This window comes from Lissotriton vulgaris, chromosome 3_2 (genome assembly GCF_964263255.1).
Source record: "Lissotriton vulgaris chromosome 3_2, aLisVul1.2, whole genome shotgun sequence".
In the NCBI taxonomy this organism is placed as follows: Eukaryota; Metazoa; Chordata; class Amphibia; order Caudata; family Salamandridae; genus Lissotriton; species Lissotriton vulgaris.
Window position 1 is genome coordinate 312,451,994 of NC_141690.1, and position 23,680 is coordinate 312,475,673.

Consider the following 23,680-nt stretch of genomic DNA (forward strand, 5'->3'; position numbering starts at 1 on the left):
CTTCAAGGCCAATATCTTCAGATGGAAAACATTGGGATTACCTTATTATATTTTATAAGTGTAATTTCCAAATCGGAAAATATAACCGATTCACTCTAGAATCCTAATTTTAAATCAAAATTTATTGTGAAGTGGGATTTGAAAATACCTTTCTGAAAATGCTGTGGCAACATATGATGGAAGGAATGCTGAATAAATCAAACTTTCACTCCAAGTCAAGAGATCTGGGTTAAATCCTAAATTATTTTGCTCACTACATCACCCTAGTTTGGACCCAGCCATTTGCAAATCCGTCTTGACCCTGTTCCTAACTGGAACAGTCCAGCCCAAACTGCCGAGCCAGGTCCTCCCTGGACCGAAAAAGAAGCATCCTCGGAACTGAATTTGCTGTGTCCTAGCCCCACAGAAAAGGCTGCATATTGTCTGTGGTTAGTCTGGAGCCAAGGCAGGATAGGTGGGACACCTTTGTAATAGAAAGGCATGCCTCTAGTAGCATCCCCCACTTCAATGGCACAACAGTGTATAAAAGAAGGACATAAGACATCCCCAATTTAGCACACTTCTGGACTTGTAGATACTCTGCAAGGAAGAAGGGATACTGTGCTGTTGATGGACTGGCTCTCTGCTTGACTTCACTCTGGTGGACTCCTGCTTTGCTGTGCTGACCTACTGGCTTCTGACTGGGTTAGATGGATGGACCTGCATCTCTTGAATCCAGAACCTAGAGTGATTCCAAGAGCCAAATGGCTGGCCTGATCTGAAGCATCAGGGACATAAAAGGCTTCCAACCTCTTGCACCTGGACTCTGCCATCTGTGAGTCTATCATGTCAATTGTTGCCACCCCAGCTCTGGACCTTTAGAAGTGGACCTACGGTGCTTGCTACTGGAACAGATGCATCTTCCTTGCTGAGCGACACATCCCTGAGCAAAACCGATGTATCTCTTCGGCTGAGCGAATATTAATATTGACGTTGATGTACGCAATGATACGTGTATGTACATATACGAAAACAAATCACTGTTGTACAAATCTCCTGAAATTACGTCTCCATCAAACCTGAATAAGAAATATGAGGTCAGGCAGGCCCTGTGCCCTACGCCTGAGGCTGCTGATTGACAGATCACAGGTGGGGTGGCACCTAACCTGCTGGGCAAATGCGTGAACTGGAAAAACCCAGATTAGTCCCACAGATAGGAAGAGACACCACAATAGTCCTGGTAGATTGGCCCCAATAAAATGCACATGGCTGGATCGGCATGCAGTCCCAAAGCACCGTAAAGTTAGATGCTACATGAAGTTATGAACACTCAGCCAATCAGGGACCAGCAGACACAACACATGCAGTGATTATGCGCTCCCCATGCCAGACATCAGGACACGTATACCACTGGCTCTCAGTGTGTCCATGTAAGGTCGAGACCGAACCGCATTTGTCATAAGGTGGAAGGAAATTATGGCTTCATGACTAAGTCCACATTTCACTGCCAAAACAGGGTCCATGAATTGTTTTATGATGCTTCAAGAAATTAATAATAAGACGTCCAAAACAATGGTACTTTGAGTCAGGCCTCAGACCCGTTTCTGTGTGCTGTTCTCCTGGCGCAGTGTTTAATTAAATCAACTGCTCCTGTTTTACCAAATGTCTCTTGTCTTTTTTTTTTCAAGAAAAGTTCATATTCGAGCAACATGGTGCATCCCAAACAGAACCAATGCATCGCTACTACTGCATGAATTGGGACTAATCGCAAAAGACCTACATCACAGCCCCACAAGTCCTCGGAACCGACAAATTGTCTAGACATCAGTGCCTATCCACAGGCCAGGTCCTGGCATCTTTCCTCAACAGCAGCCTCAACGATGACGATGAACTCTGCTTTGCAGACTCGCAGCACCTCGGCACTGAAGCATCACCAGCTGGTAATTGCATCTCCAAAGCCGACTTCACATTGCAAGCCCTATCAATGGGACTCTCAACGTTGATGCAACAGGAACTCGCACCGCAACCTCTCTGCATCTTGGAACCGACATGTTAGAAATGGGGTCTATAGTTGGCAGAAGTTTGCACCCCATCCAAGTGGGGACCACCACCCTAGTCAGGGTTAGTCAAATATGCACCCTAAATTAACCTTTGCTCACCCTCTTGTAGCACAGAGTAGTTAGACTTACCTTAAGAGGCAATATGTAAAGTACTTGTGTAACACTTAATTACAGTAGCTCAATGAAAACACCACAAAAGACCCACAAAATATTTGAAAAATAGAGAATATTTATCTGAGTAAAACAAGACCAAAATTACAAAACTTCAATCAGTAGAAGTCGAAATATTAATTTTTAAAGATTAAAAGTAAAAACAATGCTTTAAAAACTCAATAGCGCTAAAGGTTACTTAAGGTTGCTCGAGACCTAGGTAAATCCAAAGAGTTAAGCTGACCGCGATGAAGCATGGGTCAGATACAGATACAATCCGGCCCTGCTGAAGTTTTCCTCTTCAAGCTGAGTAAGGAGTCCTGTTTGAAAGAGATATGTTTGCTTGGCGCACAATGAGCATCGCTGACGATGGTCCGCAGAGCACAAAGAGCTACTGGACATCACAGGCAGACATGCTGCGGGCTCTTAGTCATGGGTGTTAATACTGTGGTGCAGAGATTGAACTTGCACACGCTCATGCTAATCTTTAGTACGAGCAACACAGGTCCAGAGCAAACAGGCCTGTCTGCATTTGCAAACAGCCCAAAAGCTTGATTTAAAGAACAGTGGTGCAGGAAAGCCCACCTTTGAGGCCACAGTACTGGAGGGGCTCCTCAGACAAAGGCAGGACTCACAGGTGGACCAGAAGAAGATGGAGGAAGTATTTTTAATCCCTGAGACTTCTAGGAGCAGGAAGCAATCTAGCGAGCCCTTGAGCAACTCTGGATTCAAGTGGATGGGTCCAGTCCTTCTCCTCAGCAGACGGCATGGCAGCAAAGAAGAGAAGCAGTTCCTTGGAAGAGTGAATCAGAGCAAAGTGCCAATCCTTACAAAACAGCAGTCTTCACTCCAGCAGAGTTCTTCTCCAAGTCCAGTAGTGCTCTGATTTGATAAGGCTAGAACCCTGGTACTTATATCCAAAAGTGCCTTTGCTGTAGGTGGTGACTTCAAAGGAACCCTGTGAAGTGCACAAGGATTCCTTTCAGCCCAGCCCTGGCTCCAGACTACCAGCAGGATGTAAATCAGCCCTTTGTGTGAAGACAAGGCACAACCTACTCAAATGAAAATGTGAGCCACCACTCCTCCTCCATGCCCAGTATGCAGATGAATGCAGATGTATCCATTGTCATACCCAGCCTTTCCTGTCTTGTGGCCGTCTAGAAGGAATGCAAAAAGTGCATCTGTCACCCAGTCCATACGTGTATTGGAGAAAAGAAATGTCCACTTTCAAAAAGTGGCATTTCGAAAATGGTAACGTGAAATCCAACTTTGTCATTAAAGAGGATTTATCACCACCTTTCTAAAGTTATTAAGCATGAAGTAGGTACTCCTTTCTAATCAGGAAGTACAGCTTAGGAGGTATTTTATGGAATCCCCTACGTTAGCCTATGGAAGTAGTAGGCCTTACAGCAGTGAAAAACAATGTAGCTGTTTGTCACTCCTAGGACAGATAAAACTTAAAAGTACATATCCTTCCTTTTAATTACAGAGCATCATGTCCTAAGGGTCACTTAGGGCCTACTTTAGGGGAGACTTATATCTAATACAAAATTGAGTTTTAGGTTTGGCAAGTGGTTTTAAATGCAAAGTCGAAGTGGCAGTAAACTGCACACACAGGCCCATGCAATAGCAGACCTAAGACTGATTGTAAAGGCTACTTGCGTGAGTGACACAATCACTGCTGCAGGGCACTAACTGCATTTAGATTACAGGACCTTTGTACATGGGGTGCTGCTTTATAAGGGACTTACAGGTAAACTAAATATGCCAATCAGGTATACAACAATGTCAACATGTTTAGGGGAAAAGCACATGCACTGCAGCACTAGTTAATAAAAATATTAATAATGATATTATCAGCATTTGTAATGCATGCAGCTACCTCAGGCGAGGTATCCTGGAGCTGGGGGCCATCGGGAACATTAAGCGAGCCACTGCCCAGAGTCACAAGGTGCTGGGCTAACTTGCCGCTGGCACCGGGGCTCTCAGTTTGTTCTATTGGGACAAGACAGGATGCTGAAACTCATGAGGGTAGCTTGAGGTCAGAAACAGAGTTGTTGATCTCTGACTTAAGACTTCAGTTTTGTTTCCAAAGATTTTAAGTAGGACAAAGCTAGCTTTCATATCTGGCAAAGCTGCTTTGCCACTAGGATGAATTAGTTAACTTGCGCTTATCCCTAGTTCTATGTTTGGGCTTAGCCCTTCGTCTGTTTTTCAGATTTGTACAATGGAGCACAACAGCAGGCTGTAACCACTACGGGTTCCACTAGAGCACATGTGTTTATATACATTGCATACACATTCCCAGATTACCTCAACCTAGCTGCCCACAAGCTGCTGACCCTATTCTGCAAATAAACAATTTTCAAGGTCCATTACTGTGATTGAGACTCCCTTCAGCTCAACTGAGGTCAAAAACTAAAAGTGCGGAAAACTGGGGGGAGGGGTTATCCTTACCAGTAGACCGCACATCCTTACAATGAGGCTTCCATGTCTCAATCTTGAGACCTTTCTTCGGAAACTGGTCATGATGTGAGGAATATGTTATCCCAACTGTCCTCTTCTTTTAAGCCTTGATTTACTGGCCATGTGGATTGCTGCCCCAGCGGTGTACTGGCACTTACACGTTTTTAATTTTTATTAAACATATGGCCAGCCGTAATGTTTTTAAGATCTTTTATCACCTCACCCTGTGTGTTCCCCGGCAGATAAAGATAATGCGTCTTTAGAGTGGGATGAGACAGTATTCCACTACGCCACTCACAGCTCTGAAAATTAAATGTTTCGCGAGGAAACTCAGAATAACAGGCAGATAGTTTTATTTTTTGCATTTGTTCCATTGTACCTTTGCAACCTTGACTAGTGAGAACACATCTTTCTCAGTAAGCTTCTGGTACCATGACATGATCCTAAGAAGGCCCAATTGAATCTTGATGCAGAGACCGTCACTGCTGGCTCCCAAGTACTCACAGACGGCTTTTGGGATCTCTAAGCCAGGTGTACTAAAGGATTTTGTGATTGCAAACCCTGCAATTCAAAAACAATGTGGGTTTGCATATAGAAAATTGCTTTTTGTAATGTATAAATGCAATTTTATGAGTCGGAAACGTTTATCTCACTATTAAAATGGGGTTCATGACTCACTGTAATTTGGACGGAATATCATACGGGTGTTGCTTTTAAATTCCGTTTAGGTGTGGTATGTATTAATGGTTTGCAAACGCAATTCCAGTTGCCAACCATTGACCAGTTACCAAACCTCAATGGAGGTTGTAACTGATCCTCAAAGAAGTAGAATTTATGCCTGCACTGGACTGCGAGAAAAATTCTAGCTGTCCCCCAAAAAATAAAGATGAATGTCCCTTGAAAGCACATAGATCTCTGCCTACCTAGCAGGAATCTAAATATGGTGGTCAGTCTTCTGCAAGGGCTGTGGAGTAATCACAACACTGTGTAGGCGGACTGACTGACCAGCCGTCAAACTCTTTACAAGCTCCTCAGTTTTCATATTACTGCTCAGTTGCATTAGCCAAGGCACCACTTCAAAATCTATATGGATAAAAGGAGAACAGCAATTGCAAATGCCAGGAGGAACAGGAGGTGAAATGCCATCTGTTTTTGTTGTCGGGCGGATGTCTAGCCAAGTCCAGAAAGACAGTAGAATAATACCATTGCTGAGAGGAAATAAATGACCCAGATTATCGAATTATTTTAACCTTTGCAAAGTTTGTGCTGTGCAATGTGACAGACTTTTTGAGGATGGAATGCCAAAGTGAAATGTATTAAGATGACATTGCATGTAGCAAATGTCTTTGTGACTGACAATGTCATGGGTCAAATTCTTTTGATTTGCAGGAAAAAGACGGTGACACAAAAAGACTTTCCTCTTCCTTGAAATTGGCATGGACAAGTATTAATGTTTGATCACTGCTCACGGGATTGAAAGTGATTGAAAGGCTACAAACTGCCTTGTTAACTTAACAGTATGGACAGTCGAGACTGTCCAAGAGGGATAGCTCAGATTATGCAAAACACAACTGTGGGCAGTGGGGAGACTAGACAGCCGCTGCATCCGGAGGCACGCCAGAGGCAAGCCTGTCTGCGCCCCAGAGGCACCCGGCGCCGGCAATGCTGCCCGTTTGGCCGCCGATCAAGGACGTCTAACCTATGATAGAGAAGAACTGCTGAAGCTAAGTAAGGTAGAAGGTAAAGTGGCCTCTGCCTTGGCTAATGTGAGAAAGGTTGGAAAGACCTTTATCGGGGCACTGATTAACAGCCGGTCTCTTATTAAACATTCTTTGGAGGTATCATGCTTGATAGAGGATATGGGACTTGATGCTTTGTTTCTAATGGAGACCTGGTCCAATGTAGAGCCAGCTGTAGATTTGGGTTACGGTGGCCCTAATGGCTATAAAATTCTGCATAAGCCTAGAACCAAGGGTAGAGGAGGAGGTGTGGGTGTGATTTTTAAAGAGGAGCTGCACTTTAGAGTTCTACAGGTAGAGGGGATAGAAATGCTGGGGCTTTCCCTACACTCTTCTAGTGGGAACCTCCTTACAGGATTGTTGTGTTATAGACCTCCAGGTGGGATTACTATCAAAATTTCTTTGACACTATCACCAATTTGGCATTGGCACATTCCAATATGATCATTTTAGGGGACTTTAATCCCTGGGAAGATGGGAATGTCAGCAGCCAATTGCCTGATCTTAGACATACCTGTACAAATCTAAATCTCTCCCAGCTGGTGAAAGATTCAACACATCAAGGGGGGCATACCCTTGATCTGCTATTTTCCAAACCGTCCACTACAAATATATTAAATATATCACCACAGACTTGGTCTGACTATTTCCTTATCCAATTCAGCATTAGGATGCTACACTCTGGAGACATGACTGGTCAGCAAAGTTCCTACAGGAGAGGCAGGGAATGGGCAAAGTTGGATAAGATTGGAACTCCTATACTTGACCTGGGTACCACTCACTTTGCACCCACGATAACCGTAGAAGGAAACTATAAAGTGTTTACTAAACACATAGCTGACATCTTGGACCAAGTAATCCCTATAAAAGAAATAAAAACAGAAACAAAATCTCAGCTCCGTAGTATAGTAAGGAGCTGAAACAGCCGTGCGTGCTCCGTAAGAAGGGGGTTAGGAAATGGAGGAAATGGTATGATGAGGAAGATAAGAAAGTCCTCAGACGGATACAACTGCAATATAAAGAAGAAATCCTTAGTAAGCATGAGCGGAAAATCCGCTCCGCTCGCAGATTTCGTGGATTTTTGGTAAATTCGCAATCCACGAGATTCGCGAATTTGCCGCAAAATCCGCAAACGAAAATCAGCGAACGGAACGGATTGGATCAAAAGTTCAAGCTGACTTTTGTAACTCTTTTAGAATGGCGCCGACAAGCTGCCAGAGCCATTCTAAAATAGTTACAAAAGTCAGCTTCAACAGGAAGCTCTAATAGATAAAGTAAAGCAGGTGCTGCTCAAATTCAGTTACACAATCATTAATCACCCCAAACTTGGGGTGATTAATGATTGTGTAACTTAATTTGACCTTCAACTGGAGCACGTGCTTTACTTTATCTAGTAGTGCATCCTGTTAAAGCTATTTCTAGCTATTTTAGAATGGCGCTGGCAGCTTGCCGGCGCCATTCTAAGTGGGGCTGAGGGCAGAAGGGGACAAAAAATGAGTGGGGCAGAAGGGCACAGAAACATGTGGTACAGAGGGCAGATGGGCATAAAAAACGAGAGGGTGGCAGTGATTAAGCAGGCAAAAAAAAAACCAGCGAAATTGCAAAGCGCCTCGTGAACACCCACGAACACGCAAAGCGCCTCGCAAACACGCAAAAATTAAAAAATCCACAAATTCGCGCGAATTTTGCGGATTGCCAATTCGCAAATTCGCGAATTGCCAATTCGCAAAATTCGCCCATGCTTAATCCTTAGGGCCAAGGCAGATTTCTATGCCAGCTCAATTATACAGGCGCCTAATGGGTCTAAGCACTGTTTAGACTTATCAAGGACCTCTCCTCCCCCATATGTATGGAGAATAAAGTGGGAGCATCCCAAAAATTATGTGATGAAAATGATCTACATTTTCAGGATGAGATTGCAAATATTGTGAATACTCTGCACGCTAATGATCGTGGCGAACAACTTAACCCTGAACAATGGATTGCGGCAGATTCACAACAGCCTGTATCCCTGGATAATTTCCAAGCATTAGCAGAAGCAGCTTTTGACAGCTTGGGAGATAATGTATCCTCTGGCTCTCCTCTTGATCCTTTTCCCCATAAAATGTGGAAATCTTTTGGCCGAAATACCTTTCCATGGCTGAGGCAGATATGCAAACAGTCTCTGGAGGAAGGAATGGTCCCGGAATGTTGGAAATTGGCGGTGGTGACGCCATTGATTAAAAAGCCCTCCTTGGACCCGTCAATTCCGGCAAATTTCAGGCCCATTTCCTTTCTTCCCTATCCGGTGAAGTTTTTAGAGAAAGCAGTCAGTAGGTCTCTGTTGTGCTTTCTGGAGGAGAACCACTTACTGGATAAAGACCAGTTTGGTTTTCGCCCTGGGCACGGGACCGAGACAGCTTTGATCACGATGATGGAATTATCTACGTATGCGTGCCGACAACGGGAATGTCACTGTCTTAGTGCTTCTCGATATGTCGGCCGCATTCGATTCGGTGAACCATCTTTTACTAATGGAAAGACTGAAGAAGATAGTAGTGAAAGGCTGGGCACTGCAGTGGCTTCAGTCCTATCTGGAAGGCCGACAGCAGGTGGTTACTTTGTCACCTTTCTCCTCCGGTAAATCCTTAGTCGACCATGGGGTGCCGCAGGGATCTGCGATCAGCCCTATCCTATTTAATGTCTACTTGCAGCCCCTGTTTTCCATCATAAAGTCCTCTGGAGTCTGTTAAGTCAATTACGCCTACAACACGCAACTAGCCTTTTCCTTAGAAAGGGACCATGTATTATCTATGGACACGCTCCAGCAATGCATGCGGCAGACGACTGACAGGCTCAGAAGGAACTCACTGCAATTTAATAGCGGAAAGACGGAAGTAATGTACTGCTCAGTAGGTAGGATGTCTAGACAACTGCCTTCTGACTTCCGACTCTTACCAGAGGAGGAACCTCTAACCCCAGTTAGGAAAGTTCGTAATCAGGGGGTGATGTTTGATGACGACCTCCAGATGGAATCACAGGCAAATAAGACCGCTAGCGTATGCTTCGCCCTTATTCGTATGCTACGGAAAATACTCTCTTTACTACCTAAAGAGGCACGCCCTCTGGTGGTAAGTAGCACTGTGGGAAGCAGGCTGGATTATTGCAACTCCCTATATCTGGGGGCCCCTGTATACATCTTCCAGGAACTGCAAAGAATCCAGTCTGCAGCAACCAATTTGGCCCTTGGTAGGCCACGGAGCTCCTCTACCACCCTGGCTCTGAGAGAACTACATTGGCTACTCATTAGGGAAAGGGTCAATTTTAAAGCTCTGTGTATGGTTTTTCGAGCTGTGCACGAGCTAGGTCCCGTTCGGCTACAGGAAAGGTTCATGTGGTATCACATGTAATCAAAAAGGTCCACCTCAAACAAGGAGGTTAGTGCGTATCCTGATGAACTTGGAATACACACATATGGTTAAAATACCCCTGACACACCAAAAGGGCCTTTGGTGTCATGCTTCATCATCGGGGTCTTCCCGCCCGGCTGCCGGATGGGGCAGTGCTGCGACAAGCGACTACGCTGGAGCACCTTTTTGGGTGCTATGTGAGTGAATGGAGTAAGTGTCAGTGGGGTCAGGGGTGATATACAAGTGATGTTAAAAAATACCTGGCCTAGTGATACAAAAACTATTTATTAAGCACTGGCATTCAAGTACCACCTGTCTAGGAGTGTGATACTCCCAGGCGGTGGAAAAGAGAACTTCTTCTATTATCTCCAGAGTTTCTTTGTGGGGGAGGTCACATTATCACTTTCTCCAATCAAACTACATGGGAACAACGCGCCTTCACGAATTGTAATAGTCGCAACGTGGTTTATTTAATCACTTGTCCCTGTAGTAAGAAATATGTAGGGATGACAAGCAGACCAGTAAAAATCCGTATGAATGAACATCGCAGCAATGTACGCTGCAAAAAAACCACAACAAAAATGGCCACTCATTATGTCACCATGGGCCACAGCATTCACGATCTGAAATGGACAGTCATCGAAGTCTTCAACAATGACAAAAACTTACTAACAAAAGAACAACGCTGGGTACATCGGCTTGGCACACATCACACTGGCCTTAATGATGATATACCATGGTCCCATGTGAATTCATGACCAGCACTCTGAAATAATAGGTGCCTAATCAGTTGTCCTTATCTTGGTATAAAATTGCTGCATCTAACCCCCTTTTTTTATCATAAAAAAACAATATGATGAAACCATGTGACACATGCCCTAATCAGCCATCACTATCGTTATCTGGGTCAGTATAGCGACACTAAGAACCTGTATGAACAGCCTACAAGTGCTGTTTCCAAGTATGTATGTATTATGCACAACATGTTTTTACCCACCACCTATTTCAATATTTAATTGCTTGTACTGGGTCAATTACACACCCTGTGCATGCCTTGCACTAAGATGTGATACGTCCCACACTCATACGGAGTGCCCCGGGCTGTGCTCTGTACCGCAGCGTCTCAGGGCCGAATGCGCATGCACGGAGTCGCGTCCTTTTCTCCGCGCATGCGCACCTGAACCTGCGGTCGACGCATGCGCGTCTTAGCAACACTCATTAGCTCCGGTCAGCGGCCGCGCCCGATCATTACTTTTCTCCCTGATTCCCTCAAAACTTTGAAAACTATGCCTTCAGTGTCATTATTACGGGGCATCTACCTCTTTAAATACCACTTTCTGGCTCAAATTTCCAAACAAACGTCTGCGATCATTTGACAATGGCCAGCACAGCAGCCAGATCTCGGCGCATTTCCCATAGTCAACGACCCCTCGTCAATCAGACCAACCCCTATTAACCAATTACTACAGCTATAAAAACACCCGCCCCTGCCTCCATCCTCATTACCACGGAGGCCACGGACGGAGGAGGAAGCACAACGAGGCTGGGGGGTGAGTAAGTACGGCATAGCCGGCAGGGGAGAACCAGTAGACAGAGGCATATGGGATGCTACCAATTGAATTCTAGCATACTTACCATCAAAATACCAAGATCAAATCCTCTACATATGTATCTCTGTTTTATTTTTATTCCACCTGCAGTTGGACCCCTATTCTACCCTCCGATCTAGCGTTGGCCCATGAGGCACTGTTCCTCATCATAATGAGTATGTATTGCAAATAATGTACAGACTATCCAACCACTCCTTCTGATTTATGACTATATATAATGTGTGAACTTTGTGTGTGTGTGTGTGATTAACAATGTAAAATTATGGATCTTCCTCTGGGCTCCCAAGGCAGGACCACTGCTATATGTATGTCTGTCCCCTTTTTTCTTACAGGTACTTTAGAAATGGCGCCTTGGGATTCGCGCTTTAGTAATACCATGCTCTTGTCTTTTCAGGCATACTACATGAGTATCTTACTACATAGTTAGGGATGTGTATCTAAAAATATAAAATATATATACATACACATTGATCCCTTTTTTCACCTTTTTGTATTTAAGACCCACTGTGGCGACACACTAGTGAGTGACAGGGGGATCTTTCACCCCGGTCCTGACGAAGGGGCATGTCGCCCCGAAACATGTCGACCCACATAGGAAAGTAAGCTCATAACCCCGCTTACTCTTTCCGACACAACCTTTTTAACAATACCAGCCAGTGCTTATTAAAGTTTTTGTATCACTAGGCCAGGTATTTTTTAACATCACTTGTCTATCACCCCTGACCCCACTGACACTCACTCCATTCACTCACATAGCACCCAAAAAGGTGCTCCAGCGTAGTCGCTTGTCGCAGCACTGCCCCGTCCCGCAGCCGGGCGGGAAGACCCCGATGATGAAGCATGACACCAAGGGCTCTTTTGGTGTGTGAGGGGTATTTTAACCATATGTGTGTATTCCAAGGTCATCAGGATACGCACTAACCTCCTTGTTTGAGGTGGACCTTTTTGATTACAGGTACTTTTGCAAGAGGAGGACGTGTCCACCTCGGTGCCACATAGCACCACCTCTTCCTCCCCCCTTTGATTTCCTACTCATGTGGTATCACCCCACAAGGCAGCTCCTCTCTTCTAGCGCTGGCCTGCTGACAGTTTCCCGATTTAAACGGGCCAGGTCAAGAGGAAGGGCTTTTAGCATGGTAAGCGCCCTTCTATGGAATGAGCTCCCTCAGAACCTCAGACTAGTTAACTCTCTGTTAGAGGTTCGTAGGAACCTAAAAACCTGGCTCTATCCCAAGACCTAAGGTCTTGCACCTCTCCTTTCTCTGTTGCGACCTGCTTTCACTCTGTTCTTAGTTATTTAGTCTGAAGTGCCAGGATCCCCATAGGGTGACAGCATGCGCTATATAAGATCTAAAATCAATCAATCAATCAAGCATCCCTGTTAGTTACCAGTGGTTGATCTTAAACAAATGTTGTACTTTTTGATCTGTCCTTTTCACTGCATTGCAAGAGTTTATACATTGCAGATAGGGTCCTATTAAAGGGCAGTGGAGGCACTGTAGGCACTGTGTATATGTAGATGAAGGTCGTTTGTCCCTTGCCGGCCCCCATTACTGCTTTCCATCTGATCACAAGGATCCTTGCCTTATTAATATTCATGAGGCAGAATTACTGCTAACCCTTAGAACGTATATCCTTGCACTGTGACAGATCATTACGTTCAGAAGAACTCAAACATTGGTCAGATTGCCTCAAGGATGCTGTGTAAAGAGTGCCTCACACACTTTCATCTGTACCTTCAAGGATGCTGTGCAAGAGTGTTCTACACACTCTTGTCTGCAGCATGAAGGATGCTGTGCAAAGAATGTTCTACACACTCGTTTGCAGAGTCAAAGATGAGGTGCAAAGAGTGTTCTACACACTTTCATCTGCAGAGTCAAGGATGCTGTTCAAAGAGTGCTCTACACACTCTCGTCTGCAGCATGAGGGATGCTGCGGAAAGAGCACCCTGCACAATTGTTTGCAGTGTAAAGGAAGCTGTACAAAGAGCATCCAGGATGCTGTGCAAAGAGTGCACTACACACGTCTGCAGCAACAAGGATGCTGTGCAAAGAGCGCTCTACACACTCACTTCTGGAGCGTCAAAGATGATGTGAAAAGAGTGCACCACACACGTCTGCAGCAACAAGGATGCTGTGCAAAGAGCGCTCTACACACGTCTGTAGTGACAAGGAAGCTGTACAAAGAGCGCTCTACAAACTCTTTTTGCAGGATCAAAGAGGATGTGCAAAGAGCGCTCTAAGCACTCTTGTCTCCAGCATCAAGGATGATGTGCAAAGAGAGCTCTACACACTCTTGTTTGCAGCATCAAGGAAGCTGTACAAAGAGCGATCTACATATTCTTGTGTGCAGCATCAATGAAGCTGTGCAAAGATGCTCTACATACTCTTGTCTGCAGCATCAAGTAAGCTGTGCAAAGAGCGCTCTACACACTCACTTCTGGAGCTTCAAGGATGCTGTGCAAAGAGCGCTCTACACACTGACTACTGGAGCGTCAAGGAAGCTGTGCAAAGAGCGCTCTATACACTCACTTCTGGAGCGTCAAGGAAGCTATGCAAAGAGTGCTCTACACACTCACTTCTGGAGCGTCAAGGATGCTGTGCAAAGAGCGCTCTACACACTGACTACTGGAGCGTCAAGGATGCTGTGCAAAGAGCGCTCTACACACTCACTTCTGGAGCGTCAAGGATGCTGTGCAAAGAGCGCTCTACACACTGACTACTGGAGCGTCAAGGATGCTGTTCAAAGAGCGCTCTACACACTCACTTCTGGAGCGTCAAAGATGCTGTGCAAAGAGTGCACCACACACGTCTGCAGCAACAAGGATGCTGTGCAAAGAGCGCTCTACACACGTCTGTAGTGACAAGGAAGCTGTACAAAGAGCGCTCTACAAACTCTTGTTTGCAGCATCAAAGAGGATGTGTAAAGAGCACTCTAAGCACTCTTGTCTCCAGCATCAAGGATGATGTGCAAAGAGAGCTCTACACACTCTTGTTTGCAGCATCAAGGAAGCTGTACAAAGAGCGATCTACATATTCTTGTGTGCAGCATCAATGAAGCTGTGCAAAGATGCTCTACATACTCTTGTCTGCAGCATCAAGTAAGCTGTGCAAAGAGAGCTCTACACACTCACTTCTGGAGCTTCAAGGATGCTGTGCAAAGAGCGCTCTACACACTGACTACTGGAGCGTCAAGGAAGCTATGCAAAGAGCGCTCTACTCACTCACTTCTGGAGCGTCAAGGATGCTGTGCAAAGAGCGCTCTACACAATGACTACTGGAGCGTCAAGGATGCTGTGCAAAGAGCGCTCTACACACTCACTTCTCGAGCGTCAAGGAAGCTGTACAAAGAGCGCTCTACACACTCACATCTGGAGCGTCAAGGATGCTGTGCAAAGCGCGCTCTACACACTAACATCTGGAGCATAAAGGATGCTGTGCAAAGAGCGCTCTACACACTCTTGTCTGCAGCATCAAGGAAGCTGTGCAAAGATGCTCTACATACTCTTGTCTGCAGTCTCACGGATGTTGTGCAATAAGCATTCTACACACTCACTTCTGGAGTGTCAAGGATGCTGTGCAAAGAGCGCTCTACACATGTCTACATCGTCAAGGATGCTCTGCAATGAGGGATCTACACACACGTCTGCAGTGCCAAGGATGCTGTGCAAAGAGGGCTCTACACAAGTCTGCAGCAACCGTCTAGCTACATCTGGCATAGTAGGAAACGTATTTGACTGGATTAAGAACTTTCTGAAGAACAGGCGGCAAGTGATCACGTTAGGACAGTTCAGCTCAGAGGAAAAACAGCTTACGTCAGGGGTCCCTCATGGATCCAGCCTGAGCCTGACGGTCTTTAACGTATATATGGCCCCCCTGATTGAACTAATATCATCCTTTAAGATCAACACCATTTCTTATGTGGATGATACGCAGCTCATCCTGGTGCTGGACAATAACATGACAGAGGCAGAAGAATATCTAAAAAACTGCCACTCAGCCACCTTTGAATGGATGAGTAACAACCACCTGAGGTGTAACACATGAAAAACAGAACTTTTGCCTTTTGGGCAACAAAATCAGTTCAGTCCAAAGCAGTGGTGGCCTGAAGATGCCATTGTGCCCCCTAACACAATCAATGTAGTTAGGAATTTAGGAATTACGTTTGACCCTACTCTGTCTTTCAAGCAGCAGGCCCTGGCCATGGCTGGCACCTGCTTTAACATCATTAAAGGTCTGGGGAAATTCTTTGACCTATTACCACTCTCAGCCAGACAAATGGTGGCGGTTGCCCTCATAACATCCCGGCTGGACTACTGCAATAGTTTATATGCAAGAACGAACAAAGCAGTTATGCATGAGCTGCAGATGGTCCAGCATGCAGCCGCCCGACAGGTGCTGAGATGGCCCAGGAAATCATTGGCCTCAGCGGCGTTGGACGCCCTCCACTGGCAACCTATTCACAAGCGTGTGTTTTTTAAGGTCCTAGTTATCACATTTAGGGCCTTTCACTCACGAGGGCCCAAATATCTTCAAAAGAGCTTCATGCGATACGTTCCATCCCGCAACCTGAGATCCTCCAACGCAAACTTGCTGACCATTCCCACCTTTAGACTGATCACAAAGGGAGGGAAATCTTTTGTAGTCATAGGATCTAAGGCTTGGAATCAACTTTCCCCTCCTCTTCGTCAGACCTCCTCCGAATCAGTCTTTAGGAAATTCCTAAAGACTTGGATCTATAGTCTTCGTGACATACGGTGTAAAGCCTTAATCTGAATGTCAGGCCCCACTGACATGAGCAGTTGACAAGACAAGCTTTTTCATAAGTCTGGTATTTTCTCAGCGCCAAGATGCTCCTTGGAGTGACAGCTGCGCTATATAAAACCACCTTTACATTACATTACAAGGATACTGAGCAAAGAGGGCTCTACACACGTCCGCAGCGTCAAGGATGCTGTGCAAAGAGTGCTCTACACACGTCCGCAGCAGAGTCAAGGATACTGTGCAAAGAGTGCTCTACACACGTCCGCAGCGTCAAGGATGCTGTGCAAAGAGCACTCCGCACACGTCTGCAGCGTCAAGGATGCTGTGCAAAGAGTGCTCTATACACTCTCATCTGGAGGGTCAAGGATGCTGTGCAAAGACCGCTCTACCCACTCACGTCTGCAGAATGTTTAAGCACATCAGTCCAATTGTTACTCCTGTCCTGTACAACAGATACATCTTTAACTATTGCCTGCAACTGTTTGACAGTACCTGATCAGCAACTGCGCGTGCAAGTTTGTCCATCCGCGAGCCTGCTTCTGCGATCTTCTTGGCCGCATTTATGACGTCCGACGTATTCTTTAGTGGACCTTTGCCTCTGTAAAAAATATAATTATGTTACAATTAAATCATTTAAATGACCACCTTTAGGAGCCTAGCTAGCATTTTTGTCACACCCATATGAAACATTCTCCAATGTGCCACTGAATTACCTTTAAGTACCTGCAGTGTAGCCTGATGAAGGTGCGGTTCCACTTCCACGCTAAACACTTTGCTGCCCACATAGGGCGATGGCTCTTTCCAGACCCTGAACCATATTTAATAGTATGTACATTTATAAGTGCTCATTACGAAGACAGCCCTGCTGGAATACAACACATTTGTTTAATTCTCTGCTTCCAGAGCCAGCGCTTAGCAGCCTGGCTGCCAAGTCTGGCGTGTGGGGCGTCACATTAGGCAATGTCTTTCCTCAGACTAGCTGTCAGAAGGCCGCTAAGCTACTCGAGGCTTAATCCTGTTATACTCTGCTAACATTCAGGGGGGAGGTGGGGGGTTCTACTCCGCCGCTCCTTTCCGAGGTGAAATCTCCCTCCGTCGGAGGCTTCCAAGCAAGGTGGGAGAAAATGTAATTCAGACACCCAAACTCGTGTCATGATAACACCCACGTGTCGAATGTGTTCTCTGGACATTTCTGAATAAAGTAGCAATAAAAAGATGCATCAGGTCTGCACGCAGTCATGGAGGGGGCTATGGACATTTACATAATGTTAGCAGACTGTAAATATACTGTGCACTGAAACAAATAGGTAATTTAATATTAACAGGGATTGGCAGTCTTCAATTTTGGGCCACATCAAAGAAGAACTAGGGGGCAGATTTACAAGCCCGTTGCGCCTCTTTTACACCGCCGTCGCAAAAGATGCGCCATGGTGCGGGGTATTTACAACGGACGCATCTGGGAGATGCGTCACATTGTAAAGCCCTGCGCCATAAGGAGGCGTTCCGGTGCAGGTGGGGGGCGTTACTGCACAGGTGGGGGGCGTTCCTGCGCAGGAACGCCTCCTAAAAGTGGCTGAGTGAAATCTACAATTCACTCAGTCACTTTTAGGCCAATGCTGCGTCAAAACCCTGCGCCTTTTTGAAGCAGGCGTAAGGCTTGGTGCAGCATTGGACAGATAGGGCACCCCTGAGCCTTGCTGGAGCTGCGTCTTGCTTGCGACGCAAATCCAGCAGTGCGCCGCCTTTACGGCACATATGCGTCACGCATCTCTGCCGTTTTTGCCCCATGGTGCACCGCATTGTAAATGCGGCGCACAATAACTGGCGCATCCCTGGGGATGCGCCAGTAATCGTAAATCTGCCCCTTAAAATCAAGCATTGCTGCGTGGAAATAGAAAGAGCTGCGTTGAGCAAAACAAAAATAAAAGCATGCAGCACTATATTTAGTAAGTGGTCCTGAAGATGTCATAAAGCTGCACTCACGATAAAACTTTGATAGCACTGTGAGGGTAAAGTAATGAGGCTCAGTTCTTAGGAAATCAAGCCGTATCCTGAACACACCCTACAGTGGCAGTTTCTACAGGCAGGCAAGTGTCCAAGAGTATTCTAGGTAAAGTGCAATCTATACCTTAAATATGTTATGCATGGAAAGACCATTTAATAAAATGTTGACCCACTGGTTTGCTCTCAGATTTATTTGCCACTAGAATGCCACACAAAACCAGGTCACACTGATCTGGTTTCTCGAAAGCCAGGGGTAGTTCTCGCCCACGGTGCCTTCTTTGCACTATAAGACATTATGCGGTTTCAGTGTGGATGTCGTGTCAAAATCCTTTGCCTGCAAAAGATACCTGACTCTGACGTTTGAGCAACTTTGCCTCCCATAGCTTTCCTTTTGGTCATACACCCATTTCTACACCCATTTGCCCCAGACACCTCTAGCATTGCTTCATCTATCAAATGGGAGACATTCTATGTTCTCACGGTTACGCTATCGCTTCCATACCTCCTCCCCTAAAATCTCTTTTGATCAGAGATTTGAATTAATAGTGTTAATATTTCAAAAAAAGTGCTTGTTTGTTTGAATCATATTAAATGCAATAAGTTTGAAATTGTGCTTTGGTATTAAAAGTGCAATTCTCTTAACTTAATTAAGTTGAATTTACTTTCGGTTAAAACACCTGATCTTAGAAAAATTGGGGGACTCACCTGTGACCTAACTCCACTTTTACTCAATTTGATTCATCACCTATTCTGAATCCACAACATTCTTTACTAGGACGTTGCATGGGTTCTAATATGTAAAAGTTCATTTTTAATGTTTTCAAATGTCTTGTTGATTCAATGTATTATCGCATATACATTTGGTTTAAAATTAATTGCATTTCTGGCTATTTGATTTAACCCAATGATGTATCACACAAAATAGCTTGACTAAAGAAAAGGAGCACTGTATCAGGTATTGCCTATTGGGTTAGACAAGGACTTTACACTAAGCCAAAGTCCCTCTGACACCGACGTACTTTGTTGACCCAATTGTGAGTAAAAGAAGGAAACAACTGTGTATAAAGCCCCTATCGCCACGGGAATGTCACTTTTTGTGACGTTCCCTTGGCGATAGGGTCCTTGCCTAAAGTACAAGGCAGCGTTAAGCCACTTAACATGGCTTAATGCTGCCTTGTACGATAGGCACCCTTTCATGCTATGTTTAGCGTGAAAGGGGCGGGCAGTGGGTGTTGCGGTCGGCGTTCCACTGCAACACCCATTGTAATTGACGCTGCCCCCTATGTACAAGGGTGGGCTGCATAGGAGGCAGTGCCAAAATTAAGACCAGGAAAATTCTGGTCTTAAGTTTGCGAAACAAGGAAAAAAACATTATTTCTCCTCGTTTTTTCTTTTTCCATGAGTGGTGCCTTATCCAGCACACATTGAAAATGCTAAATGCCATGATTTGTTTATGTACAGGAAGGTGTCCTGCGTTTTCTATATCTTATTCAACAAACCTAGGTCACATGCTAAATCCTCATCTGGAATCTGACAAATAGAGTTTAATAGAAGGTCACACAGGGTGATGCTATCTCAGTCAATTCAGAGGGGACCACTTTAAGACTTTTTAATAGTGGCCCAATTAATAATGTTTATAAATCCCATAAACAGAACCAGGGCTGTGTTTCAGAGGAAAAAACTAGAGTATGCTCTCTGACTGGCAGGACATTTCTGCAGTTTCCTACCTGGGTCCGCTATGCCTCCCATGGCGATTTTCAGACAGAAAAACAAATATAAGAAAGATCGCCCTAAATCAGGTGCACCTTCCTAAGACCATCAACCCTGTGGTGGATGTGCCACAGAGTAAAAGTCTTCAGTGGCAGAGCCTGCTGGGGCTCTGATATCGGAAACATGTTGGTTCCCACAATTCAAAACATGGTGGTGAACGTACAAATTTCCCAGTTAGTAGAAGGGTTATAAATCCTCCCCCACCATCAAGGACCTGGGATCCTCCCATCCAACTCTGAAATTATGATGAATGAGAGTACACCCTATATGCACATTATCTGCACTCTAGATTTTGCTTTCTGGGTAGAGATATAAATGCCTGATTCATTGAATCAGGATCTGTCACTCTGCCCACAGAAAGCACTTTTGTGAAGTAACTTGAATTTGGGTAAAGTGTTTTGTGATTGGACTCTTCAGATGTATATTTTATGGGATTGGTTTTCCAGAATACTGATCGCCCATTCTTATTAGGAATAATAAATGTTAATCCACACTCATAATTAAACAAATAAGATCCTTCACAGTAAGCGCACACATTGAACTTTCTATTATACTACATGTAAATGTTCTTACCTGGTAAAATCTGTCATTTCCATCATTATCATACACATCTGTTTAGCCAATACAATAATATCGTTGCCACTGTCATCCCATTTGGCCACTTCAGCATCCAGTTTACTTTTCTCTTGGTGAAATATTTCAACTTGCTCAGCAATTTTAGCCTTTTCTTCTTGAGGCAGTTGAGCCATAATTGCCTATAGGTAAGAAATATGCATTATCAACAATATCCATAGTGCAATCAATAGCATATCCTTTATTACCTTAAGCTGCACCTACACAAAGGAATCCCTTGTCAAAAATTGAAACAGCAGATATGGGTATTATAGAACTGTTAAAAGAGCCATTAAATTTAAGTTTAGTGGATTATGGATGGATTATTTTCTGCAATCCTTTACAGCCATTAGATCAGAAATTCTACACTAGATTTAACAATATTGCTCTCATTATCTCTTGTTTGTAAAACAGGAAATAAACGCAGTGGCAATTAATTTAGAAGGAAAATGGGATTTAAAAAGTGTTGTAACTAGGGGTGGGCGTAACTCGCAAATTCAGTGTAGCGTAATCAGGCAGAATTACATAAAACTTCAGTGAGAAGACGCTTTAAATATGTGAGAGACATAAGAAACTGGATCCCTGGCTGGCCAAGGCTCGCGCCAAAGTCAGTCAGAGATCACCATTCCCAAGTCAGGGCAAGGGAGTTACACACCAAGATAACCCCTGCTCACCCTCTAGGTAACGTGACGCGAGCAGCAAGACTAATCTTGGAGGCGATGTGTAAAGCGTTTGCGCGCACACCCAGCAACAACACCCAAGGCCCACCACAAAGGAAACTCCACACAAGGTTATATAAAAAATAGCCTTTGTATTATAGCAAAAATACATTAGATAAAGCAAACACTTTACAATGTGCCAACAGGCACGGACAGATTATGTACAGGACAGGGCCACATGGGCCACTGTCAGGGGTAGGCACTTTTAGAATTAGCACTTGTTGTAATTAGCACTTTGTAGGAGTACTAATACTTGTAGGTATAACACTTAGCACATAGACATATAATGACTGTAGCACCAAAATAGTAAATGTAGCACACAACCAGTAATCACTGGTAAAGCGTAAATACCTCCTACGCAAACCTAACCACTTTAGGAAAATCACGCAGGGAACTAGGACCTTATTATCAGGACCTATAGGAAACATAAAACAATCACCTAAGCAGGTCACATTTAGCAAAGGTAATAAAACATAAAACAATCACCTAAGCAGGTCACATTTAGCAAAGGTAAAGAAACATAAAACAATCACCTAAGCAGGTCACATTTAGCAAAGGTAAATAAACATAAAACAATCACCTAAGCAGGTCTCATTTAGCATAGGTAATAACATAAATTGCGCAAGGTGCACATGGCACAACACTAGAACTGTCCCCCAGGCCAACTGGCCTCGCAAGGGCTGTAATGCCCTTAGTCCAAAATGTCAGGGCAGGCTGCGCAGGCAGCAAAGAACACAAACCTAAACGTGGCAACTGCCCACAAAGTGCTGGGCAGCTGTAAAGGTTGATGATGCCAACGTTGGAGCCTTGTGGGCTCAAGAACCATGATGGGGCGAAACACAGCGTGGGAGCCTCGGGGCTCTGACCAACTAACTGCCCCTCAAGAGCCTCGCTGGGCTCTAAACAAGTAATGGCACCTCGAGCCTCTCTGGGCGAGTAAAACTAATATGGGCACTCAAGAGCCTCTCTCAGGGCTCTACAACAATGATGGGCTGGGAGCCTCGTGGGCTCTGAGAACAAATGGGGCAGCGTGAGCCTTTCTGGGCTCAAAAACGAAGATATGCCGCCTGAGCCTCTCAGGGCTCGTGGAACAATGTGGCATCGTTGGAGTTCCTCACGGGGGACTCAAGAACACAGAATGGCACCTCGAGCCTCGTAGGCTCGTAAATACAAATGCGCACTGAGCCTCTCGGGGCTCAAACACTAATGTGCCCCTGCGAGCCTCTCTGGGCTCGAACACAACTGGGCCTCTCTCAGGCCAGGCCCGCACACTGGAGGGGAGGGGCGGGCACCGGCAATGTGCCCCAACCCCCTCCTCCCTTCACTCGCTCTCCCGGCCCCCACTCACCGGGTCTGACGGCGGCTGGAGAAAGAGATCTCCCGCTCCGCGGGACTCTCCTGAAGTCGCGGCCTCCTCGCTCTGCTCCGGGGTTCTCCTCTCGCTCCTGGGAGGCCCCGGGTGGGGGGAGGGAATGGCGGCGACTCTGGGGCAATGCAGGAGCGCGGAGTAGGCTCCCGCCGCTTCCTGCTTCATCTCTCCTGGGCAGCCAATCACCGCGTAGGTCATCCGGCGAGCCTCCCGCAGCCTTAACCAATGGCAGCGCAGCTCCCGGGTGATGTCAGTGGTGGTTCCCTCGGCTTCTGCTCAGCACCGGGGCTGCGGCGGCGATCTCCTGGGCCACAATGAGGGGTGGGCTACCCTGCTAATTAAATAATCATGCTGGCAAGGACCCTGGCGGGGTGGGCAACCGTCAGGGGTCAAACAAAGGGTCAAATACGGCGTGGGCAGCCGCTAGAGTAAAAATAAAGCGCTTCTGATCGCTAGGGCAATTTTAGCACGCCTAGGCGCTTGCAGGCAAATAAAGCGCTCCCAGCGCTATAAGGAAAGTAAAACGCTCCTCAGCGCTAGCAGGTAAAGGAAAGCGCTCCCAGCGCTAAAGGGCAGATACATGCAGCCAAATCCTTAGGCAGGCAGGGGGGCAAGGCTGGGCCCAGAGCCAGCTCACTGGGTCTCCAGGCAGGGAGACAATCCAAGTGGCGGTCCTCCTGGCCCCAGCAACAGCAGCAGCCCCCTCAGGCAGGATCCTGGCAGAGAACAGTTTGTGTGGGGACACAGCCCCATTTTTATACACCACATTCCTTTGTCTTTGTCACAGGGTGAGGGGAGAAACCAGTTGCAGCTGGTTTTGGCGCACCCTTGATGTGCTCAGCCCCTCACTCTATTCACTGGCAGGGCTAGGGTCATCAGTCGCACCACAGGGGGCGGAGCCAGCATTGTGTGGGGACAGCCCAGCCCTATTCAGGAACCAAGTGCACTTCTCCCCAGCCATCAGCATGCTAATCTCCACACTCACCACTGGGAAGACCCATCCAGACTTCCTGGAGCCAGGCTCACCAGCCAGTTCCAGCCAATCACACG

General features: G+C 45.8%; 1 protein-coding gene across 2 annotated transcripts in view; it reads right to left on the bottom strand.

The window, feature by feature from the left end:
* CTNNA2 (catenin alpha 2) overlaps positions 1–23,680 on the bottom strand; it is a 1,094,935-nt gene that overhangs the window by 267,390 nt on the left and 803,865 nt on the right. For both annotated transcript variants that reach the window (XM_086964426.1, XM_086964427.1), the window contains exons 8-9: positions 20,504–20,685; positions 16,649–16,754 (exon numbers count right to left, since the gene is read on the bottom strand). In XM_086964426.1, coding sequence (XP_086820552.1) covers positions 16,649–16,754; positions 20,504–20,685 — 288 coding nt within the window. The remainder of the gene's footprint in view (positions 1–16,648; positions 16,755–20,503; positions 20,686–23,680) is intronic.